This window comes from Rhipicephalus microplus, chromosome 7 (assembly GCF_043290135.1).
Source record: "Rhipicephalus microplus isolate Deutch F79 chromosome 7, USDA_Rmic, whole genome shotgun sequence".
Classification (NCBI taxonomy): domain Eukaryota; kingdom Metazoa; phylum Arthropoda; class Arachnida; order Ixodida; family Ixodidae; genus Rhipicephalus; species Rhipicephalus microplus.
Window position 1 is genome coordinate 143,792,564 of NC_134706.1, and position 18,199 is coordinate 143,810,762.

General features: G+C 46.1%; 1 protein-coding gene across 3 annotated transcripts in view; it reads right to left on the minus strand.

Annotated features, from left to right (window-relative positions):
- The window catches only part of LOC119180000 (uncharacterized), a 287,597-nt gene that overhangs the window by 252,792 nt on the left and 16,606 nt on the right, over nucleotides 1–18,199 (minus strand). For all 3 annotated transcript variants that reach the window (XM_037431129.2, XM_075869824.1, XM_075869823.1), the window contains exon 2: nucleotides 11,736–11,823. In XM_037431129.2, the coding sequence (XP_037287026.2) occupies nucleotides 11,736–11,787 (52 nt within the window). In that variant the 5' untranslated portion in view covers nucleotides 11,788–11,823. The remainder of the gene's footprint in view (nucleotides 1–11,735; nucleotides 11,824–18,199) is intronic.

Consider the following 18,199-nt stretch of genomic DNA (forward strand, 5'->3'; position numbering starts at 1 on the left):
CTTTTGTTTATAATGGTTAGAATTGTGCGAAATTTGTTTTATGTGCAACAAACGTTACTCCTCCAGGCACCGTCAAGCTGCATGTACAGCTTATTGCATGTTGGACCCCCGACAAGTCTGTTTCAAGATATAAAAAAGTGGATGCTCATGCTAATATTTACTCACGCAGAACTAAGAACGTTCCGGCATGACGGAGCATGATGTATGTTAGACTCTGTGCTGTGAAACTCTGCGTCATTACTCCTACCTATATTTCAGGCTGCCGGGTACGGATGTGCTGTAGAGAAGGAGCACTCTGACCCTACTTCTCTCAAAGAAACCGAAGTTGCCTGGGCAGCTGAAGATGAATTGTGGAAAAAAAACTGAAAAGCTATCATTTTGTAATGTGTAGGAGTTTGAATATTTACAGCAGGTAATTCTATTACCAATCGCAATAACTTGTCAAGTTTAGAGATTTTGTAACAAAGTTTGTGAGCACGTATATCAAGACAGAACTGTAAAGACGCCTTGCGCAAGTTTGTGATAATGCATTTTTGCATGATCACAAGAAAATGGTATAAAAGCACGCATGTTCTGCCCCATAGATACTTTTCTATTCATTTTTTTCAGTTGTGCGTGCACTGGCAGCAGCAGCAATATGCGCGTTTTGACGTCTGGTGTTTCTAGATTAAAGTTTTACTGTTCGAAATATATATATGTTACCTGCATTGTAAGAGGGCAAGTAAAATGTTAAGAAGTAAAAAAAAAGCCTCGTCACAAAAAATGTCTAGTCGCACGAAAATTAAAGAAATCATAAGTTTGATTGTCACTCACAATGATCACTCACAATGATCTCACCGTTGAATAGGTGTTCAATCACAGCTCATGTTTGGTAGTATCAATTGTTTAAGTTGTATGCTATGTGAAATGAAATATATATTATGACATTTTCGTGCATGTATGTTTTTATAAAGTTTTTACGGCCTAATGTATCGCATTTTTACATGCATAAAAGCTCACCTTTGCCACACATAATTTAAAACAGTGCAATGTGGCCATGTGCGGCATTTAGTGCATATCATCTGCTTGTTTTTAAACTATATATATGGCTGTTGAAATGGTCACCAGTATTCAAACTATATGAATCTTGTATTTGCAGGCATGCATGTGTGTATTGTCATGAAGTATTTATCAATTTGGTATGCATGCGTATTTGGTATGCAGGAAGACGCCTTGAATAGAAGCCGTGCCCTCTGGTCCGAAAATAGGCAGCATAAGCCGAATATGCACTTTGGGATAAGGTTCACTGATATGGAACACACACGCACACAGACACACACGTATATATATATATATATATATATATATATATATATATATATATATATATATATATATATATATATATAACGAGAGAGAGAGATATATATATATGGGCGCTTCTTAGGGGCGCTTGGGGTCACATCACGCCGCCACATCACGCCGCCACATCACGCTTCCTTTGCAGTGAAGCTAACTTTGCTCTCAACAGCGTACGCTTATAAAACAATCAGAGTGTTCTCAATATGTGCAGCAAGTGAGGCTTGTGCTGTCCAGAGCAGCAAAAAATCTGAGGAGCAACACCTTCACAGAAGAAGCCACAGTAGTTGCAGCACTTCTCAAAAACAGTGCTGGATTCTCTATATGCGTACACAAACAAAGCAAAACATTCTAGCCTACCTATTCACAGCTCCGCTGCAAAGCCGTGGTGTTTTAGACGACGATGCTGCAGAAGCTCGACCTAGCCCTGTCACTGTGGTTCAGTGCCAGTTGCTTAATTTAGGCGCCTGCGAGAGGCACTTTGAGGAGTGGCGACCGCATGGTAAAGTGTCAAAGGTAGAATGGGTGACATTGCATATCTGTATAATGTCGTCCTTTATGAAAGGGTACACGCGAACGCGTGGTCTGCGCTCTGCGATGGTGGTCTACAGCACCATCAAACGACAGCAAGGGGAAACACGTTCGGTTGCAGCGTCATCTGTTGCCAAAAATAATGCGTTATGGCCAGTAGAAAAGCGCTGCTAGATTGCGCTCCCTATCTGCTCACGCCTGCAGTACGTAGTCCACTGCAAACACATCAAACATTGTGCGCGACCACAGCGCAAGCTGCAGTTCTCCCCTGTTATCGCTCGCTGTGCGAGCGCAGCGAGAACGTAATCGAGCAGCGCTTGTCTACTACCCATGATTCTGTATCTTGCTTGGCCATAGATGATGCGAAAAGCGAACGTGCTTTCTTCGTTTGTCAGTTTATTGTTCTGTAGGCAGCCGCCGCCGAGCACAGGCCATGCGTTCGCGTATTCCTTTCATAAAAAACGGCCGTGTACAGTGATTAAAAAACCGCACGTGTCTTGTCACACAGCGTGGTCTGCAGAGTATAGAGCATTCTGCAATCACAGTGATCTGCAGTATCAATCTTAGATTCGCTTCACTGGTATAGTAAAATGTAGAGCTCCCTTGCAGCACCCATATTAAAAAGTGTTATGGCACGATATCACCTTTTTTTTCAAACAGTGTAACCATTACACTGTTTAAAACTTTTTGCTGTGTACCCTTTTTGAAGGATGCTGAGCTATGCACCCTTTTGGCACTCTTTCTTGAACGCCCAATAGGGAGCAAAAAGGGCTCGTCAGGCGAGAAGCTCATTTACATCCTCATGGGTCCACATTGGTTTAGTTTGAATCACATTAAAATTTCTTTTCTATGTGCACGTTTTCTTCAGTTGAAATGTTCTTTCGAAATTTTAATGTCCATTGTCTGTGAAAATAAATTTCTGTAAACACAAATGCTCTGTTGGCTAGAGTTTAAAAATAAACAGTCACTGATAAAGACGTGCACGCCACGCAGCCTCACCTCCGTCATAGATGAGAGCGCACTTAAGGCGCTACTCCCAGTAGCAAACCGAGAATGCCGTGACTGTCACCGCTCTTTACGAGCTCGAGAAACGGCAAGAGAATGCGCAACGGAGACATAAAAAGGCACTGGTGGCGAAGGTTTGCGAAGCGGCCCCAAAGCGGCATTGTCGTCGAGTTGATTCACAGCTGAGAGTGCGGCAAGCTGCGGCTCGATGGCAACGTCAAGTGGACCCAGAGACAAAGGCTCATCAGATGATGGTAAGGCAGTAACGGCGCTACTACAATTTTCCGAATTCCCAATCAGCATTCAGTACAATATCAGCAATCAGTTTGTGGGCATGCTTGTTTTTGTTTCATTGCATGTCTATACTCAGTATGGTAGTAGTTAACACCAGTGGCAGTAGCGGCGCATAACTACGGCTTCAATATCGGCAACAGCTGTGACCTGATAACACCTAGGGCTTTATTATATTGCCACGTTCTATCCTAAAGTGTTGTTATCACTCCGTTTTACTTTCAATGATCCTCGGCGCAAACCACTCTTAGACAGTTCCAGAAGCTTCGTGACGGCAGTAGTTAACTTTGTTAAGATTACGCCCACTTTGTGAACATTACAGAATATTCTGGAGCCTGCATCACCGCTAGTGATAACACTGGAATATTCGCTGATAAACGTATAAATGCCGGCGCGCTTCGGCACTTGGCGAACACCGGCCAAGTGGGATCGACGACCAGCGCTCTGCTCGCCGCTATCAGTGCCAGTGCATTGCTGTAAGTTGAACGTTATTTGACGTGGGCACAAGTTCGGCCCGAATAAACGGTTGATCATTTCACCTGCAGTCTGCTCCTTTCGTCCACGTCATGACCCTGTGATATATGGTGGAGGTGCTCGGTAATGAACCTCCACCACTGCGATCCTGGGATCTTTTTCACGGCGCATTCCTGGAAACTCATGAGCGTTGCCCGCAAAGAAACTGCCGCTTCTTTGCTTAGGACTTGGGTGCAGCTACCCAACAAAAATGCCGCCATCTTAAGGAAAAGAAGACGAAACTATTTCGGCATTCTGATCCTACCATGGCTGAGGGCAAGAAGCTCCTCTTTCTCATGCGGAGCGTGAAGCAAGAGTTGTTTGCGGAGTTGTTCGCAACCCCTCCCCCCCCCCCCCCAAGACGGTTGAAGAATTCCTCACCGAGGCCACGATAATCGAGAAGGCACTTCAGATGCGCACAAAGCAGTATGACCGTCGCTCTTCAACAGCCGACTACCGAAGCCCATGCCCTCAGCACGGACGACCTGCGTGAGACCATGCGACAGATCTTGCGGGAGGAGCTACGGAACCTGTTGCCTTCATCGCATCCCGAACTAAATTCGATTGCCGACACCGTCCGCGAAGAAGATCGGCAATCACTTGGAATTTACGAAGCTCCACAGCTTCACCGCGAATGATGAGTTACGATGCTGCAGTCCGACGTTCTGCTCCTCTTTCACTCTCACATCAAGAGGCCTCACCGTCACAGTTCCACCACCAGCCACCACCGCAGTCCACGCCATACCGTTCATCTAACGGCCAGCGCAACGGTCTGACGAAACCTGACGTGTCGCGTGCCCCCAAACACCGACCTCTCTGCTACCACTGCGAAGAAGCTGGGCACACCTACCGCCGCTGCCTGTATCCTCAGATGCAACTGGGTGGTTTTGCCGTAGGTGCGCCACGTTCACAGAAGGGGAAAGACCCCGCGACCTCACTGACTACCTTGCAGCAGCGCAGTTGACACCCCGAGGATCTTTTCGTTTACCATCAACTGGCCGCTACATGTCGCCTCGCCACCAGCCGTACACTGGCCCACCTCGGGGCCGGCCTCCTAGCCCTTATCCGGGAAACTAAAGGCGGCAACCGCTGGAGGTGCAGTTGCTGTGTGACGAACTGCTGAAGATCTTCCGCCGCCGACGATTACGCCGCAACAAAACCTCAAGAAGCCGCCGCAACATGAACGTTTCTCTGACGTCAAAACTTCCGGGCCAGAAGACGGCATGATGACGCAACGTTGAAGCAGCGGTACAAACAGTCGTAGCTGAAATTAGACGCCACGATCTAACTGCAACGCGAGGAGACGAACTAGTGGCATTGACGTCCTCATCTACGGCCACAGAATCAGAGCTCTTGTCAACAAGAGAGCCTACTATTCCGTCACCAGTGGGACCTTCGCCACGAAGTTAAATAAAGTTAGGGCAACTTGGGAAGACCCCAATATCCGTAAAGCTGGAACCTAGTTACGCCGGCAGAAACCAGCACAGTGAGAGTCACCATTACCCATAAGATATATCCTGCAAGCTTCGTCACACTACAGCGTTGCTCGAGAGATGTCATCCTTGGTATGGACTTCTTAAGCTTCCATGGTGCCGTCATTGAGCTAAAGACAAAGTCCATAACACTATCTACAAGAATGCACTGCCACCATAGCCGCCGTCGGGAAGGGTGGCCTTGAATATTCTGGAAGACCAAGCCACCATTACTCATCGCTCAAGTGTCAGCATACCCGTCGACACTCGAGGATCAACACACATGCAACTAGTCGTTGAAGGTGACCAGAACATGCTGATCAACCGCAAAATTTGCGTCACCAGAGCAATAGCCGAGCTGCGAGGAGCGAAAGTAACAGTGATGCTCACGAACTTCAGCAATGAGTAGAAGCACGTGAGTAAAGGCGCGATGGTTGTCTACAACAAAGAGATACTGGAAGCCAGCAACGCTTTCGCTCTCACCAATTTCGCCGAATCTACTCCGACGAATCCCTTCAACCAGCTTTCAACGTTAACGTTTCAGAAGACGCACTAAGAAGAAACAGTAGAAATAGCAATATTTACGTTGATAATATTGTTTTATTGATAATAATCTGATCTTTAATATTATTGTGATAGTATTGTTGTTTTGTAAGCCATAAACACTGGTAAACGAGCAGCGGCGGAGGTGACTCAGAACAAACCTATTACAATTGTGAAATTGTAGCATATTTGGCTGTAAAACGACTATTGCTTTTAAGAAGCAGAGATGCACTGAAGCACAATTCTGTAATAGAAAAATTCTGTTACCAAGCGTTGGTGCTTCCCAAAGGCCATTCGGAGAGCATCAGTGATCAGTGTACCGCAACGTAAAATTTTAAACAATCAAGAAAGTCTCGCAGTTTTAGTGTGATATGTAGTGAAGAGAATAGCACTTATTTTGGTACATGCATGTACACTGATTTACACGTTATTTTACGAAATTCCTCTACCTCTATAACGGCTTGGGCTGTCTTAAAATGGCTGCTACATATCCATGTGTGCGATGCTCGGATGTAACGTTGCTTGAAGTATAGTTGACTTATATTGGAATTTTTTCAAAATGTTACAGTATATTCTCCGAACAACCGTATATTGTTTATGCTAACGATAATTTTTTAGACATCAGTTTTTCGCGTTTTTTATGCATTTATGACAGACTATCACTTTAGCTGGGTAGAGACGACGCTACATCTCCGTCTCGACATGGAATGGAATGAAAAAAACTTTATTTCGGTCCTGCAGGACGCGCTTAGCGCGTAGCGGGCGTCTCCCACGTAGGGACCGACAGGGAGTACCTGGCGGCCGCTTCGTGGGCCTGCTGGACGGCCCATCGCTGGTCGGCGAGAAGTGAGCTCCTGAGGGACCTCTCCCACTTGCTTGAGGTAGAGTCGGGAGGAGTTGTCCTACACTTCCAGAGCATGTGTTCGAGTGTCGCTGTGTGTCCACATGATGGGCATGTGTCGCTGGGGTATGCATCGGGATAATAAACGTGAAGCGTGGCAAGGTTTGGGAACGTTTGTGTCTGTAATAGGCGTAGGGTTAATGCCTGTGGTCGGTTAAGTTTCGGATGTGGGGGTGGAAAAATGCGGCGTTTCAAGTAAAAGTGCTTTGTAATTTCATTGTACGTAATTGGTGCATCCCGATTGGTATACAACCCAGCAAGATGAGGTTGCCCTGTGGCAGTGCGGTCGGTAAGTGCGCGCGCTGCATCATGGGCGATCTCGTTGAGGTTGGATAGGGCACCCGGCACCTGGCCGAGATGGGCGGGGAACCAGATGACAGTGTGGTGCTTCAGGGCACTCGGGTCCGCATTGCGCAGGATACGTAACGCCTGGTCGGAGATGACTCCGCGTTCGAAGGCTTTGATGGCCGGCCTGGAGTCGCTGTAGATGAATTCCCGTTTGCTGTCGAGCATAGCTATAGCTATAGCTACTTGCTTCGCTACTTCGGGGTTTCGGGTGAGGATTGTGGCTGAGTTAAGAGTCTGCTGCGCGGATGATACCGCGACAGCGGCGAAGGCTTGGTTGTTGCGATAGGCAGCGGCGTCCACGAAGGAGACGTTGTCCGCTTCCATGTCTATGCGCTTGAGAATGGCGGTCGCCCGCGCAAGGCGCCTGCCTCTGTTGTATTCGGGGTGTACATTTCGTGGTATGGGAGCGATCGTAATAAGGTCGCGGATTTCACGGGGAATTAGAGTCAACTCTGGGGGGTCCCTGGCCCTCGAGGAGAAGAAGCCGAGCTCGCGCAGAATATGGCGGCCCGCCTTGGTTGTAGTGAGTCGGGTCAATTGCACACGTTCCTGAGCTTCGGCGATCTCTTCTAGCGTGTTATGTACGCCAAGCTCGAGGAGTTTGTATGTTGGAGTGGTGATAGGGAGGCCAAGGGCTCGTTTGACCACCTTGCGAATAAGCGCATTGAGTTGATCGCACTCAGCCCGTAGCCACTTGTGTATAGCGGCAACGTATGTAAAATGGCACAAAACAAACGCGTGTACGAGACGCAGCAGGTTGTCTTCTTTGAGGCCATGGTGCCTGTTGGCTACTCTACGTACGAGTCGTATGGCATTCTCAGTCTTAGCCCTGAGCTTGTGTACTGTTTGCGTGTTGGTTCCGCGGGACTCGATGATCATGCCGAGGACCTTGATGGTGTCTACCCTGGGTATAGTACGACCATCTCTGGTGTGGATGGTGATATTGCGTTCCGCCAGAGGTTTCCACCCTTTAGGCTTGGCACCCCGGCGTTTGGGCAAATATATCAACAGCTCCGACTTCGCAGGTGAGCACCTGAGACCGGTGTGGTCGAGGTAAGACTCGGTGGTGTCGATAGCCTCTTGCAGGGCGGACTCAATGAAGCCATCCGACCCTGTGGAGCACCATATGGTTACATCATCCGCATAGATAGTGTGGTTTAGCCCGTCTATTTTTGAAAGTCGTTCGGAAAGCCCGATCATCACGAGGTTGAAGAGCGTGGGTGAGAGGACGGATCCCTGAGGAGTGCCCCGCTGTCCGAGCTCCACTTCTTCCGACACTAGGTCTCCTACGCGGAGGACGGCTCTGCGCCGAGTGAGAAAAGAGCGGATAAAGTAGTAAAATCGATGACCTAGGCCGAGGGCTGCGATCGCTTACAAGATTGACGAGTGCGTTATGGTATCGAAGGCCTTTTCTAAATCGAGACCGAGTATTGCACGAGTGTCCCGAGTGTTTCCGCCATCTAGAATTTGATGCTTTAGGAGTAACATGGCGTCTTGAGTGGATAACCCTGGTCGGAAGCCAATCATGTGGTGCGGGATGTAGTCGTTATCTTCGAGGTATCGACCAACCCTGTTGAGGACGACGTGCTCAGCCACTTTGCCCACGCACGACGTGAGAGATATGGGGCATAGGTTATCTAGGCTCGGCGCCTTTCCCGGTTTGGGTATGAGAACCGTGTGAGCTAGTTTCCAAGCATCGGGTACCTCACCCTTTTTCCATATCTCGTTGATAGTGTCAGTGAGGTAAGTGACGGAAGAATCGTCCAGGTTGCGTAGGAGCTTGTTGGTGATGCCATCGGGGCCAGGGGCTGAGCGGCCATTGAGCTCATGGAGAGCTCGGTGCACATCTTCAATAGAGAACTCGGCGTCTAAGTTAGTGTTGTCGCTGCCAGAGTAATCAGGGTGAGGGGTCACAGGGCCCGTGGGGAGCGGGAGATATTTTTCCACGAGGTTCTTGACAACATCTTCCGGTGACACTGTTCGTTTAGCCAGATGAAGTATCTTCACGATCGAATGACGCTGATTTGTGCTGGTGTTGGTTTCATTGAGGAGGTGTTTGAGTAAGTTCCACGTTTTGCCATTTCGAACCTGACCATCAATCGAATTACAAATTTCGTCCCACTGCTGTTTTGAAAGGATGCGGCAGTGATCCATCATGGTCTTGTTCAGCTGAGATATGCGTTTGCGTAACCTCCGATTAAGGCGCTGGCCCTTCCACCGGGCCAATAGAGACTGTTTGGCCTCTAGTAGGTGGGCGAGACGACTGTCCAACCTTTCGGTTGGAAGGTCTGTGCTGATAGTTTTCGTTGCCTTGTTTACATCAGCTTTGAGCTGGGCCGTCCACGTCTCGAGGCTCGGTGGGGTATCGGGAGGAGGTCGTTCTGCGCGGGTCTTACGAAGGAGGTCCCAGTCGACCCACGTGTACGACTTGGTCTTCCTGCTTACTGTGGGGAGGTGTACAGCCAATATGAAGTGGTCACTACCGAGATCTACCGCGAGGTTGGACCAGTGGGCATCGGAGATATTCTTGACGAAGCATAGATCCGGCGTAGTATCTCTTTGCGTGGACGTACCAGTGCGAGTAGGGAAGGCCTTGTCCGTAATGAGAATAAGGCCCATGCCATTCGCACTTTTCCAAAGCTCGTTACCTTTGGGTGTGTCGTACGTGTAGCCCTAGGCGCTATGCGCAGCGTTAAAATCGCCTGCAATCACTAGCGGGTTAGGCCCCGCGAGGCGGACAGCTTTCTGGAACAAGCGTGTGAATCTTTGTCTATGGTGGCTAGGACTACTGTATACATTGAGCATGTATACGCTTTGTTGTGATATATTTCCAGGGAGAATTTCGACCATAACGTGCTCAATTTCGGGCACATTGAGACTGTGCGCTGTGCAGGTAATCTTGTTAGCGACCAAGCTGGCGATACCGCGTCCTCCCGAGGGGCCGGGCAACCACTGGTATCCGTCTCGACATCTCAATTCTAAATTGGAAAAAGCATACTTTTATTTTACAGAGATCTCTTTTGCTGAGGAGGCTCTGGTGGTAGAAAAGAGTAGGAGGAAGGAAGGAGGAAGGACGGGGAGGTTAAGAAGTTCCGAGACTGTCTGGCTAATTATACACAAGCAAATGCAGTTTCTCCAATAGGCTGTCTTGCACACGGTGTTAATTCGGTTTCAACAAAAACTCGCGGACTCTACAAATGGCTGGCTGCTTGAAAAGTTGGGGTTACTTCACCGGCTTTGAGACAGAGGGAATTTTATCCAGAGAGACAAGTACAGCCACAATAATCCCAGTGTTAGCGGCGCCTGGAGCTGTTGACTGTAGCATCGACACACATGAATCAATGTTCGTCTGATATCCCTCAGCGTTTTTTTTTGTCGCCTACTGAACGTGACCCTTAAACACTTGGATAAGCTTGAAAATACTTCCTACTTGTTTGGTCATAGGTTAGCACACATACGACAAAAATACTACAATGTAGTCGAGTACAAATGAGTAATTGATATCATCGCTGCTTCGCAAATATACTTCACTACTGAAATACAAATATATTTTAGGCACTCCACCATGGTGGTCTTGTGGCTAAGGTATTCGGCTACTGACCCGCAGGTCGCGAGAATGAATTCCGGCAACGACGGCTGCACTTTTGACGGAGGCGAAATTGCTGTAGGCCCGCGCACTCGAATTCGGGTGCACGTTAAAGAATCCCAGGTGGGCAATATTTCCAAAGCCCTCCACTTCGGCGTCTTTTGAGATCTTATCGTGGTTTTTAGACGTTAAATACCACACATAAATAATCAATGAAATTATTTTAAGCGTAGGTTGATACAGAAATGCACATACTCAAAACAATGACAGGTTCATCCTAAAACCACAATTCTCCGCGAAAGGTGCAAGTAAAAACCTGTTAGGCCAATACACATTCCAAAATGAACTGTAAAAGAATATTTCATTGCAAAATAAGCCCTAGAAGCTACATGCTACATATCCCGCCTACCTGCAGCAGCCGCCAGTTTGAGAAGGCGTGTGTGCAGACGCGTGGAGTCATCTTGCACGTCACTTTAAGCCGCTGAAACTAACTCAGTTTCCAATGCCGAACTGAACAAGCTGTAACAGCTCTTATGTACACGTAGCTGACCACGAGACAAAATGTTTGGTAGACAGAAAGTGTTTTCAAGGCAAGCGGCTCGTTGCGCTATGACTCACAAGTTCGTCAGTCTTGCGAAACTCCAACGTGACTCACGCGTTTACAACAATCCTCGTTGAAACCAAGTTGCTATAAAATGCGCTAACATTTCACCAACTTGCTTGCAAACACTGAAAAATCAAACTACATTTAGGCATATGAGCGGAAATTGGGTGTTAAAACACCTTATTTCGCCGTCGCATTAGTATTCTGTGAAAATATTGTTTAGTTTGTAGACACGATACAGCACTTGGCTAACGAAGGTATGTAACCTTTTCAGATGTTGAGGAACGGGATCAGTTTTCACGCTGAGTCAACCTTGATTAAAAAAGTTATTTTGATCTGCAGTCGAAAAACTACAATGCTATTATCAGAGATGCTGTAATATAGATCAGTGGAAACTTGGAATGCCTCCGGTTGTTTAACATGTACTTAATTTAAGGACAAGGGCCTGAAGCATATTCACGACTATCTATACAGTAGGCCGGGGTTCATTCACTATTCAGTTTCGCAACCTTCAATCCAGCCACCGAGTACCATTATTATAGTACCAACATTGCTAATGCTCGTTCAAATTGAACATCGAAAATGCAGCTAACTTTAACTTACATGCCAATATAGGGCGAGTTTGGCAACAGAGCAGCAAAATAAGGAGAAGCATTGTCCTTCTAAATCCTCCCGTACCAAGCTGTTTTATCTGCAATGTAATAACAAACAATTTAATTACGTGTGCTTTCAAGGCACTAAAAATTAGAACAGCATGTTAACCTTAGTCATTTATATGCTTTGAATTGTAGTGAGCAGTGGGAAGCACAAAAAGCTTAATCAAGAAAGAATGACAAGAAGAAGCGCTTAGTTCCAACTAAGATTTTATACACAGGTAAAGTACATGTATATGCATCAAACGGCCGTGGACAAAGAAATAATAGAAAAGCAAATCGTAGCTTTTTTTCGCTTACAAACCTAAGTGAACCCATGGCACACACCACTTAAAAGTTATTTTCAGGGGTGAGTTTGTTTCTCTACATACTGTCACTGATACCTTACTGCCACATGCTTGCTAGGTTTTGGATGCGTGTGCAACCTCAACAAGTTCACGTGTTTTTAGGTTTCCGTGTCTACTTCATTGATTTAGAGCCATTACAACACAGCATCCACTCTTGGGGTAAATGTAAACTTGGCGGAAATTTGAAGAAATGGTGTTGTTCTCTTAATGGAGAACTTGGTAGTACTTGTTGAAGGAGTATCACGAGAGCATGTTAAATATAATTTACAGTATTTCTATTTCTGTACATAAATACATTTTAAAATTTTCTTTGTTCTCAATCGTAAAAAAAATGTTGCAACCTATCAATCCCAACGCGATACTGTTTAGGAAACGGGTACGTCGTTAGTTTTTGTGAGAAATGCCCACACTTATTCGTAAAAGCGAAAAAGACATTGTTTATGTGTACCGGTTTTCTAAACATTCGCCGCGCTGCGAGGCTTGGGTGCCCCTGAGCACAGATTGGCGCGTGTGGCAGCCAGAGCGTATAAGAGTGTCAGACTTGTCGACAAAATCGCTCTTAATGCTAAGGCTAGTGTGGCACACTCATATTTCTTTTTTTTTGGGAGGGGGGCAGATAGTTCGTGAGTTCATGGGTCTTGCGTCAAAGCTGAAAAAATGCTGGCTAGCAGACGGACTCCATAGGTGCTGGTCCCGGATGCAAAGGAAGAAACAACCTTAGCAGCAAAGTGAATGTTGTGTGTAATATAAATACACGCTTTCTCAAGGTTCACTATTTGTCACTAGTGATTCGGGTGATTTGGTTTACTTCCTTAGAACTATTTGCACAACATTAGGCTTCATGAAATGAGTGCTTTTTAGGAGTATTTTTTCCGTACATTGATGTACTTCAGTATCCTTATTTGTATTCCTTCTCGTGTTATCCTGGATGCTTTTTTCATTTTCTCAAAATTAACCTCCAAAGTATCATGTTACATCAAATGCAAGTCTATCCTAATAGGTGTATTTTACAGTCTCAGCGCATATATTGCGATATTTGTATTGCGAAATACTTTTTCTAAGCATCTCTGCCCTACTTTGCTATATTCACACATTAAGACACCATTCCTTCTGCGCCATGTATACGGCGTTACATGGCGAAATAAAAGAAGACACAACGTTCGAGCTCTAATCTTTGTACTTATTGACATGTTTCACAATGTAATGAAACCATAAAAACCACGTTAATATTCACCCGGCTATTCAACTAGCTGCACACCTTGCTCACCTTGTTTAGTGTGAACAACAGAATGTTTAATGAATAGCGGTAGGTCACACTCCGAATGCCTGTAGTGAAATCGAGAATGTATGATGGAACAGCAATTTTTTCTCCTTTCTAGAGCTGACTCAGGCTCATTAGTTCTACCTAGTTTTTTATCTTATGTATTCTTTCGCAAGCAGCCTATATATTCTTTACAACAATAAACTTTTGTCAATTTCTGTGGCTCAGAAGTGAACCGGGATCCCACTAAATGATGACAAGATTTGGTTCGGCAGAGTTAAAACAGTGAATAGCAATAACATTTTTTTGTTTCTGTGGCTTGAACGTTTCTTCAACAAAAGTCTGAACAACTTGAGTGGGAATCGCCAGAAAAAAAGAATCGATGTTCACACAAGCTTTGAAGCAAGGAATTGTATAGTGGCTTCGGTAAAGAATTCCAATGTAAAGTTTATATGAAGGTCTTTTTGCGGACTAGTTTTGAAAATTTGAGTGGCCTTTGACGTCATGAACGTCATTGACAAAGAAAATTAAGTATTCATCAACTTAGCGAAAAATTTTGGTTGTGAGCTCAGATGACGGTAGCCCGCGTCTTCTTGCATGTAGCGATAGCAAGAGCTGTGTCCAACTCTTCGGCTGTAGTAGCGTTCTTAGCACGTACAGATGTTTCTCTCTATCTTTCCCTGTTTTCGTTCATTATGCTGGTTGAAAAACGGCCATTGTTGTGTACGTTACTGCATCCGTATATATCACGTCTTCTTCATTTTGGGTGGTTCACTCTAGTGTCTGCTTCAGCAGTTGTATCCCGGCCTGTCTGCTTTCTTGGTCGTATTCGGGATGCATATTTCTTAGTAGATTGCTTACGTGTAAGTTGTTTCTGATCTTGTACAGAATACGCTGTGGAACGTGCATATCATATGATCTTCTGATTCCCTGCCGCATGATCATCTGTTAGGGGTCGTTAAGGGCTGGGTCAATATCAACAATAATGAAGTGGCTTCACTATGAACAGTGTTATCGCAATGGGGTCCGTTTTACACTTCTTTTCCGGTTGATGCTCTATGAATGTATGCAACAGCAGTTAAGTCGATATTCAAAAAAAACAACTGAAGTAGAATAATAATTTAGAGTCGCTCCTAACCACAGCGATATTTTCTATGAATGCTAAGAAGGTGCTAAAAGGGGTGCTTGAGGGGCTCACTCTGCAGTTCTTCGCTATCTTGAAAATTTATTAGTTTTCTTCGAAAATGATGCTCGTGACGTTAAGGCCGCTGAATTCTTAGAAGGTTTGTGCAAAGGGGTCCTGCTCTTAGATTTGCCTCTGAATTCCTGAAGCACTACTCTTTAGAGTTCTTCGATGTACACCTCGTGTCGACACTAGTTCAAATCTGCTGACAGTGCGCACTCAGGTCAGTCAAACCATTGTTGAAATACTATGCAGTTCGGACAAAGTCACAAATAGAATTGCTATTTGCTGTTTTCACGTTGGGATGACCAAAATTTGTAACCATTTTGAGGGTTCCAGGTTCACTTTTCCATTTGCACTAAACGATGTGTTCAATGTGATTTCATGTGGTTTCATGTTGTCATGGGTTTTAATAAACTCTGCTCAACAGGTCAGGTTCTCAAATTGGAAATGAGCTATATTTCGGGACGAGCTCTTCTGTGCTACTCGCGGGAAGCTGTTTATATATTTAATATGAGGCAGCACTAAAGAGCCTAGTATAGAAGACAGACAAACTGATGTGCCCTCAGCAACGGTTCTCAGTACAGTTCTTCTAGTTGCGCTCTCCAATGCCTCAGCCGCATGCGCTCTGTGCCGCAACGTCCTCCTAAGTTTTTTCTCACTCCCACGGCCACGTTGCATGAGCGCGGCTCCCGGAGGCCGATCCACTGTACGAGACGTTGGACTTGCTGTCCATTTGACAGCCGTGCCGGAAGGAATGCGTAGTACTATGTTTTCCAAAATCGATGGATGACAATTTTCTTGCTACGCCAAATAAGAAGGCTCCTACCAATGTAGCTCTCCTGCACACAGGCTTGGATGACGGCAGCGGGTACTTCGGCAATTAGAAGCGGGCGGAGACATTCTGACTCCTCGTTTCTTCTAGTGCCAGGTGGATGGTTTGTTGCTGTGAAGCAGGGTCCTTGTTCCGCAGCAGGGCTTCCCAGGCCTCTGAACAATTTATATTTGGTGATTCGCCTCGGAAGCTGTCACACTTCCGAAAACATTTTCAGGATATGGGGCGTCTTCTGTGTGAGAGGCGGCATATTTAGATCTTCGGCCAAGACGAGATCATCGGTCTTTACGTTTCGAAAGCCAGCGGCAGCGACACTGAGTGCAAAATATTTCTTTTATGTGAGCAGATTGACGATATGCTTGCCCACTAAGAAGTGTAAGGGTGTCACAGCGTCGGTTAGTGTGACGTCATTCTCTAAGTGCGTGAACTGATGGCAGTTAACTGCCGCTACAACATTCACCAGTACGGTGAGTATAGTGATCGGACGACAGTTTTTTAATGACACGCGGGACGTGTTTCTGAAAGCCTTGTCACCAAGGTGCACGTTGAACTACAAAGTGCCACTAGATTTTTTCAGCACTGCCATAGTCCTAAACGTCGTCTTCAAAGAGGTAGCGAAAACGCTTGTCACTGCAGTAATGGCTTGAATGGAGGTTTGAATTTGAGCACAATTTTATAAACTCCCTATTCACATCTCTTAAATTAGTGAGTGCAGCATGCTAAATTTTTATATAGTTATCATCGGCGGAAGCTCGTTTAATGAGGTCGTATACGTACAATGCATTATGCAGGTGGGTAGCTTTCACTGGCTCCGTCTTGTGCCACTTATCGTTGGTGTGTTCCAATGCAGCCAGGAGGCACTGTCTTGAGGACTTGAGACTCAATGAATGTGCTTGAGTGGCATCCTGTCGACGCACCATGGCATGGTGCGGAAGGTAGTTAATGGACGCTCCTGGCCCTCAAGAGGTGTTTACACGTTAGGCGTGATCTTCTGTAATGTATTCACGGATGGTGCGGTCACAATTGTACAACACTTTCGGCTGATGACACCGATGCTTTGAATTAGCCAATTTCCGAGTCACTGCTCTTCGGCCGTAAGCATCTTGAATTCGAGCAACTGCATGATAAGACCTTGGCTGATAGTTAATGTTTTGACCATTTATATATCTGACACCTCCAAGGCACGTAATGTGATTTTGCCTGCATCGAAACGACTCTAGAGCCTGAGTTGCATGGTTCAGTTTTCGTAGAAGCGCGAGCGTTTAGAACTACTAAACGTCAGAACACAGAAGCCTTGTGTGCTCATAGAAAGTAGATCGAGCCTCACTGAGAAGTCACCTGTCATAAAATACCTGTAGCTGCCAGTATCAAGCAGTACACGATCAAGTACAGAATTGTGCGTTCGCGATGCCCATATTGTGGCCATTTGCATGAGAACAGCTGGTGCTGCTGACGTAGAACTGCTTGCGCGAGCACCAGTGATGACTGGCACGCTGTCGGTTTTCGGTGTGTCACTATTCACAGCGGTGTGTCAGATGCACAGTTTTCATATCTCTCAGCAAACTAAGGTAATATGGCTCTTCGCGAAGTGCTCGCACTTGATCCACGTGGGTTGCGACGCCAACGTGTGACGTGTCCCTCGTTGAAACCATTGAAGCATCAGTTCCAGTCAATTAGCTGTGTCTCAATCTCATCTGCTGTCACGGTGGTCTGACAGCTATTTTGCGGTGTGGTCACGGTGGCTGCATAGTTGGCAGAAGGCATGGCTCTTCATTGCGAATCCTGCAGCCATTGCTAATTCTGATGGCTCTGGCGGCTGAAAGCGAGGATCAGTTCGTTGGTGTCCCATGAGGCTGAATTTTCTAGGGCACCTCTAACAGGACCTTTCTTCTCTGCTGTAGGTCTCAATCTGAAGAAACTTCATCGCACCACAGACCTCTTCTTGATGCGACCCTGAAGGAACCCTGTAACTCGCCTTGGTTTCCATCATTCGATGCCGGTACAGTATAGCGATCTCTTCGGAAAGTGTTCGCATGAACACACTTTGACCTATACTCGCGGACTGTGATGCTGTAACTTCGATGCTATCTCAGCAGCTGGCTTCAAAGCTTCATTCTTCGTGAAGTACTAGCAGTTACGATAAATTGGAGGAGTTTTCTACAGAAATGATAGCTAGTAAGCTGACGATGTGTTCGTATACGAGGTCTGTGTGACGGCCAAACATATCTCAATCGCCTTGACCGCTACAGCGTAGTTCGCTTGCTCCAATCGAACAACCTTTCTTTGTGAGTCACCGTTTTGTGACTCACGTTTTGTGCGTCCGGTTATGAAGGACTTCAAGTAACGAACCTTCTCAACGTTCGAAAGTTCGCAATGGTTGTGGATCGTGGCCTCAAAATACTACCAGAAGTTCTGCCACACGGGACGTTCACCAGAGAAAACGGGTACCCATAATTGAACTCCTAAGCGAAACGGGTACTGTTACGTAAGGCAACTAGAAGCAGCGGTCGGGAACTTCCTTGAGCAGAGATTCTCTTGCCTGCGGTTGCGGTAACAACAGGAGCAGAATTTGCACGAGGCTTTGAAGCTGAGTTGAGAAATTAGCAATGATTTGCTTTCATATGTGGGATTTAGCGTCCTAAAACCACCATATGTACATAAAAGACCTCGTAGTGAAGGGCTCCGGATATTTCGAACACCAGGGGTTCTTTAACGTGCACCTATATCTGAGCCCACAGTCCTACAGTGTTTTCACCTTCATCAAAAATCAGCCGCCACCACCAGGATT